This window comes from Mastomys coucha, unplaced genomic scaffold (genome assembly GCF_008632895.1).
Source record: "Mastomys coucha isolate ucsf_1 unplaced genomic scaffold, UCSF_Mcou_1 pScaffold18, whole genome shotgun sequence".
Classification (NCBI taxonomy): Eukaryota; Metazoa; Chordata; class Mammalia; order Rodentia; family Muridae; genus Mastomys; species Mastomys coucha.
Window position 1 is genome coordinate 64,420,762 of NW_022196900.1, and position 7,212 is coordinate 64,427,973.

Consider the following 7,212-nt stretch of genomic DNA (forward strand, 5'->3'; position numbering starts at 1 on the left):
TATACATGTATATATATGTTGGGTTTTTTTTATACCTTTTCTAGCCACAGGTGACATTTTTTTAGGAGCAGCTCTTACCAAGTCACCTTGAGATGGAATTGCATTAAAAAGAATTCTTGGTCTGGGGATGCAGCTCAGTAGCAGAGCACTTGGCTTATACCTGGATCTGTTCCCAGCACTGAGAGAGTTGGAAGGAGGGAAGGAGAGAGGGAAGGATGGGAGAGAATATTAATTCACTCCCATCTTCTGGTTGCTATTTTAAGTGCCTGAGTAGGTCTAGGCAGAGCAGAGAATCTCACTATTATTTTGTATTAAGTGCTCCTGATAGTGACTGTCTGCCTCTGAGAATCACCGCCCAGTTATAACCTTTCTCAATCCCCCCCTCTGCCATCTATGTGCAGACAGGAACAAGAGCACTAGCTTTCAGGTCTAGAGTCTTAACACAAACAAAACACCGTGTGTGCTGGGCTACAGAGGAGTTCTATCTAGAACAATTGCCCAGTATAGCTTGTGTCAGATTGTGAGAGGCAATGAGGAGAAATGGTTTGCAAGCCTAATTAGGCCCACTCCCCAGTTCTCTAAGCCCCCTGCTAATTGGCAGTCCCTTAATAGATTAGGACTTGGCATTAGGCTTGCATGTTATTATAAACCACACACAGAAAAACCCAGTGGCCGAGGAACTCCTGCCAAGGCCAGGCCTGGGTTTCTGTGAGGTTTTTGAAGTGTACTGGACTCTCAGTATTTTGTATAGTCAGTGTACTGAAAGGAATCAAACCATTCCTTTGGACTGGATTTGTGAAGGGCGAGTTTGTTGAATAATTAATTCCCTGAGACCCATTCTGTCATGTTGATGGACAAGCTGCAGGCCGCATATGCAGTTTGTTCTCAGCACCAGCAGGGGATGGATTATTTCTCGGGGAGCTGCCCCCTTTCCTAGGCATAGCCAGCTCCCTTCCCTTTTATGCTTCGAGGGGAGGGGAGGGGAAGGCAGAAGCCTCAGCACCTGCTCTGTGGCTGGCTGCTCAGCTCAGCCACTCAGGAAATCCCCACTATAGCCTTTCAAGACTGCAGGACCTGTTTTGCAGCTGAGGATGCTTAAGGTCCAGAGAATTCACCAGTCTGGTGTCACATTGCCTTGACTTGTCCAAAAGGGGAAGGATTATACCTTATTCCAAAAGCACAAAACCAAATCAACATCTCCTCTCCAAGACCTTTTCTTTTTTTTTTTTTTTCCTCAGTGACTTACAGTGGCTGTGACACAGTATTCTTTGACTAGGTGATAAAAAAAGGGGGGGGGGGGACTTACTCTTTGTACTATAAGTTCTCCCCCTTTCACCGCATGTGTTGGCATCCTCCTCCTGAGCGGGGCTAACCATGGCAGATAGAATGTAACATTGTGCTTGGGGGACAAAGAGAGGCTGGAATTTGTGGCTTTGTAGGCTTTTACATGGGCATGTTGGCTCCCAGAAGCACAACGGCATCCCCCAGACCCTGATCTAGAGGCCTTGTATTTCCTTCTTGTCTCACCAATTAGATTCCACTTGGGAATCCTTTCCCTTCTTTTCAAGTCCATTTCCAACAAAGGGAGGAACAGGAGTGGAGGCTGGCGTGATCTCTGCAAAAACCTTCCATTTCTCCAGCAAACATATCAGGCGGCTCTCAGGGCAATACCATGGTGAAGGGGAATAACGTTATTTGGCGTTTTGCCCTTCCAAAAAGTAAGTGTGTGTGTGTGTGTGTGTGTGTGTGTGTGTGTGTGTGTGTGTGTGTGTGTTTGGGGAAGGAGGTTTTGTGGGAGGGCAAAGATAGGCAGAAAGAACAGTGGGGGCTTTGTAACTTCAGCAGAGGGTCAGGTGGGTAGGGTCATAAGGGAGGAAGGGGTTAGAGAAGCCTGGAACCTTCCCTCCCTTGGGCTTTGCTATCCCCTTCCCCTTTCTGTCCGAGAGAGGTTGTAAAGGAGAAAATTGGGAATTGTTCTGTCTTGATTTGCAAGAAAGACTCTAGACCTCATTGAGGGAAGCTGGTTTGTAAGGATTAAGGACCTGGCTTCCAGAACCACTGAAGAAACATCTCAGGTTTCTTGAGAAGAACCTGGGATGTTTCTTCTCTCAACAGCTGAAAAATGTGTCAAAGAGTTTTGGCCCCCTGGAGAGTTTTGGCTGGGGAGCCTTCTTGGAACAATGAACTTCCTATAGCAAGCCACCTAGGAGTTAGCTCTCCCTAGGGTGTGGAAATGCCTACATTTTGTGGTCCTGGCACTGGAGAGGGTAGGGAGGAGACCTCTAAGGGCGGCCCCAGAGCACCAGGATTTCTCTTTATGTGAGATACACTCCTGACAGTTCCAGTTTAAGAGGCAAACCGTGACAGCTGCCCTGGTTCACAGAAAGTCAGGTGACCTCTGCTGTCCCCTATTGTACTACTCTGGGACCTTGCTCCTGAGCATCCCTTTTGAGAAGGATTATTTGGAAAGAGAATGGGTACAACCAAGAAAAAACCCACCTCGCTGCCCCCAGTGCCATTTTGGCACAACTGAGCCAAGAGCTACCAACTTGTTGCACATTATCTGAAGACCTGCGAGTTGGTCCTGCTTTCGGAACTGTTCTGGCTTCTTCCTCTGTTTCCTCAGCTGAGGTAAGAGTCACTGGTACAGCCCATGGGCCCCAGAAAGGGACCCTGGAGAGAGACAAAGCTTTCTTGTTTGGGAATGGCTCTATCCTTTTTAGGCAAATTCCTAAACTTAGATAGGTGATGAGACCCTTAGGCCAAACCACCCTCTTCTCATGCTGCACGTGAAGAAAAGGAACCAGAGGACAGAGTGAAAGCGAGATCCAGTGTCTACCATGTCAGCTTCCTGAATAACCAAGACTCAGAAACACTTGTCAGTAACTGCTATCTACTCGGGATTGTTAAAAACCATATTGGCAACAGAAACTTAGCCCTCCCAAACACACTTGTGGTGTCTTAGGGATTAACTAATTTGCTGGACCAGATGAAGAGCCGGAAAAAAAAATGTCTTTCATGGTTCTATTGGGTTTTAACTTATTTCATTTCGAAGTTATCCCATGGATGATGCAACTAGAAACCTTTTTCCCAAGTAAGATACTTCTGGGTTTAAAACATTTTAAGTGGTGGGTTTATCTCCTCATTAGCAGAAACTTTTCAAAATCTAGGCTTTAGGGAAAGATGGGCTTCCCTCTATCTTTTATGTTTTTCTTCAGGACAGAAGTTGGGAAGGAGATGAGAGTGCAACAGCAATATGGTTTTATTCTTCTGTGTCTTATTGTTTGTTTGTTCATTGGTTGGTTTTAGCAAATACATCTCTGGAGTGGAAACATCCAGGAGTTTTTGTGCATTTTGAGGGCTAGTCAGTAAACAGGAATTGCATGCCTCCTATGTGCGGGGCCTTTGCTGGCAGGTGTCCTCCTGCCTCCATTTTACCAGTGCCACCATGGGCCTTCCTGTCACTGGCTACCAGTGCATTCCTACAGGGCAGAGACCACATCTTATGAATTTCTGTGGCCTATAATTTTCTTTGTAAGATGTTTCCTTCTTTTCTCCCCTATTTCTCTGACTACCTAGTGCCATTCTGCAGACTCTGAGAGAGGCATAGACCAAGCCTCAGATGCCTGGGGAAGAAGTTGGGGTTGTATTTTAATCAGGTGTTTGGTGATGCCCGTGAACTCCCTGAATACTTCTAAAATGACAGTGTAACCTGAAAAGACAGCACACCGAGAGGAAATCAACTGGAAATTAATGTGTGATTAGTGAGCATTTAGGCAGAAGGTCAAAGCGATTATTTTGGAACTTCATACTTTTTGCTTTTCAGGGCCTGTCTTCGGTTACAGAATTACATCCGGGAATTATTTGTGCAGGTGGCAGCTGTCAGATTTGAAGGTTTCTGCCTTATACAAAAAGAACACTGACAGGCCTGGGAACAGGGAGTGTGCTCCTGGAGTGAGAGCTGTCTTATCCACAGCACCCTGGAACGGCTCCAGTCTTGCTCAATGCAAGTGGGAGTCCTAGTTCAAAGTGACAGAAGCCCCATCCCTGTTAGTACAGCTGCTTTAGTGAGGAACCCATTCAGTCTAGTCAACTGGCATCTTGTAAACAGGGCTAGGAGATTATCAGGTAGACGGGGTAAGAGAACTACTTGTTAGGTGCCTACCATATCATATTTCCTTCTCAGCTAGAAGCAGCATCCTCCTCTTACTGGGGCGGCTCAGAGAAGTTAAGCAACTTGCTGAAGATCACATAGATTGTTAAGTGGCAAAGCTAGTTTCAAGCCTCGGTCTGACCTATCTTCTGGGGACCTGTGAGCTGCTTCTCACTTGATTCCCTAAGAGGATCTTATGGGTGTGCTGAAAGTGATCCCTTAGCCCTTGGGATAGCTGGGGTGGGGTTGGGCATGACAGCTGAATCATTGAGATTCCCCAGCCTTCCCCTAAGAGTTCAAAAAAGGATGTACAGTAATCTCACTTTGTGGGAAAAGCCTGAAGAACTGAAGATCAAGTTTAAAGGGATGCTGCTGTAACCTCCTCATCCTACCCCCGAAACTGGTCAGGTTCCTCATGAATAATCCTTAATGGAATCAAGTCTCTTCTTCACTGTGGAAGTGTCTCATTTGAGGTGACTGGGTTCAGAGAACCTGGTTTGGCAGTGGTCCGTATGAGATTAAAGTCTGGAAGGAAGGTAAAGGATCTTCAAGCCATAGGGTGTATGTGATGACGAGTCAGCTCTTTCAAACTTTGTTTAGCTCCCACTAAGTGCTGGGGAGTGTTCTCAGTTCCAAGGGATACCGAAATGGATTCTTTTCTGAAGTGAGTCTTGGCTAGTACTGGAGAATAATTAATTGCTATGTCAGCATGATAAGTCTCAGTCTCTCCGCCTTGTAAACAGAATAATGATACCTAAGATCACTGTGCTTCTAGAATTCTATTGAATTACTGGTATGTGCCTAACTTCATTTTGAGTAAGATTGGTAATACCAAAGTATCTCACTTGGCCTTTAGTTACTCTTTAGGGCTAGTGAGCTTCTAGCATGTGAAGGTTGGTTTGTTTTTATTTCAGATAACTACTGCCTTTAAAAATAGAACTCTATGATAATACCATTTAGGATCACCTAGACAGGTATAGGTTAGGTTAGCTCATACCTTCTGCTGCACAGCCATGCAATTTATTATGACACACCTTGTTTACCTGGCTAATCAGGGAGGTGCTCTTACATGCTACACCACCAGATTTACAGAGGAATCTTGCTGATTGCTTCAGAGTTCAAAAAAGGCTTACCTTTCACTGGTCCCTCACTTTTCTTGCATTGGAACTACAAAACTGTCTGCCCTGTGTTATACTTTACATAATCCTGAAGAGGGCAACTTAAAACCTAGGAAGGTCATCTTGGTTTAAGGCTGAGAGGTATACACGTGTACCAGTGCCCACCTTCACACATGGGCTGTGGCCAGTGCTCACTATGGAAGACTTTGTTGAATCAGGGCTGTTTCTGTTTGTGTAGGTTCAGTATTGTAAGGACACCTTTATTCTTTAATGCAGAGACACGAAAGCCAGGACTCTACAGAGCTAGGCAGTTAACTTAAATCACTAAAGAGAGCAAGTAAGAGGAAGGAAATCCACGGCACGAGTGAGATGAATATGGCAGGGGAGACACAGCCTCGGTGTCAGGGAGATGGTGAGCGCCAGTGGACCCTGGAGAATACAGGTTTATGAAGCTGGGAATCTGGATGTGATTTGAGACTGCTTGTTACTAAATGGTAACACTGATTTTAAGCGTTGGATGGGCCAAATAGAATAATCTCCACCAAGCAGATTTGATGTGGACTGCCAATGTCTGACCTTAAACTTAGACCCTCTACCTTGAAGTGTCTGGGAGTCCATTGCTGCCTTAGCTTGCCGACCAGCCCACCTTTGCTCCTATGGGGCTCCAAGTTGTGGTTTGGCCGCACCCTTCTTCCCTCACATCTGCCTATGGGCTTGCCTTTTAACTTTTGACTATCGAACTGCCTTCCAGGTGTGTCTGATGTCCTGCCAGTCCACAGTATTTATTTTAGCACCATGTGAGCATGATGTTTTTGTACACCTGGGCATCCGTGCTTAGATGGATGTACACATACTGACAAGAGCATGTTTCACCACTGGATAAATAAGAAGCCGTGTTTTCTCTTCACTTTTATTTTGGACTTGCTGACCTTAAGCTCTGTGTGATCCTTTGAGAATGTATGGCAGGGCTCCAGCTGTGGCCCTGACATCAGGGGAGCGGGTCCTGTTGACCGCTGTCAGCGGCCCATCTGTTTGCCCACTTTTCAGAAGTCCCTAGAATTTTAGGGTTTTACAAGCAGGTCTTTCTTTCTCTTGGGATCAGAGTACCTTTGACAAGTGGCTGGATGAGCCCATGGCTGCTTCAGTAGATTAGACAGACTATCTTGCTCTTCCTTATAAGGATTCCTGACACTAAGGATTTGTGTTGCCTGGCCCCCTGGCATATAAGAGAATAAGAACCATTATTCACCAAGCCTGACAGTGATGATATAATTTATAAATCGCATCTCAGCCCCCACAGTTCTGTAAACTGAGAACTATTATACAAAGTCCTGTTGTATGACATCAAAAAAAAATGAAGAGAGGTAAAATGAGCTACCCAGGGTCAGACCCAGTACTGGCAAGTGATAAGAAATGAAATCCTATCAATCCTATTTGCCTGAGTTTCTGAATGGGGCCTAGAGATGGCTCAGCACTTAAGACCACTGGCTACTCTTGCCAAAGACCGGAGTTCTACCTCCAATGCCCACATGCTGGCTCAAAGCACACTGTAACTACAGGTGCAAGGGATCCAATGCCCTCTCTAACTGCCATAGGTACCAGGCACACACATTGTGCATGGGCATGCATATAGGCAAAATATATATGCATTAAATAACCACCAAATTGAAAAACAAACAGACTTCATAAATAGACTGGAAGAAGAAAGAAGTAACTGATTCCCTCTGAGGTTTTAATACATGACCACTCTGAGTTGTCAGGGAGATCAGATGTGGTTGCAGAGAAGGGCCCTCATGCACAGTACCCTAGCTTCTGCAGCCAAACTATGGAAGCATACCGGAGGCCAATGCAGAGAGGCTGGATCTGAACCTGGCTTTTGTCCTTGTTCAGGATAACTATACTTTGAACAGCTTTGTAGTTGACTTTTTTTTTTTTTTTTTT

At 45.4% G+C, this 7,212-nt stretch overlaps 1 protein-coding gene across 2 annotated transcripts in view; it reads left to right on the forward strand.

Annotated features, from left to right (window-relative positions):
* Plpp3 (phospholipid phosphatase 3) overlaps positions 1 to 7,212 on the forward strand; it is a 79,068-nt gene that overhangs the window by 22,684 nt on the left and 49,172 nt on the right. The window contains exon 1 of one of the 2 annotated variants that reach the window (XM_031378038.1): positions 1,586 to 1,718. The exons of the other annotated variant lie outside the window; for it this stretch is intronic. Within the exon in view, the coding sequence (XP_031233898.1) occupies positions 1,673 to 1,718 (46 nt within the window). The 5' untranslated portion in view covers positions 1,586 to 1,672. Of the gene's footprint in view, positions 1 to 1,585; positions 1,719 to 7,212 lie in introns of those variants that run through there. 2 annotated transcript variants of the gene reach the window in all.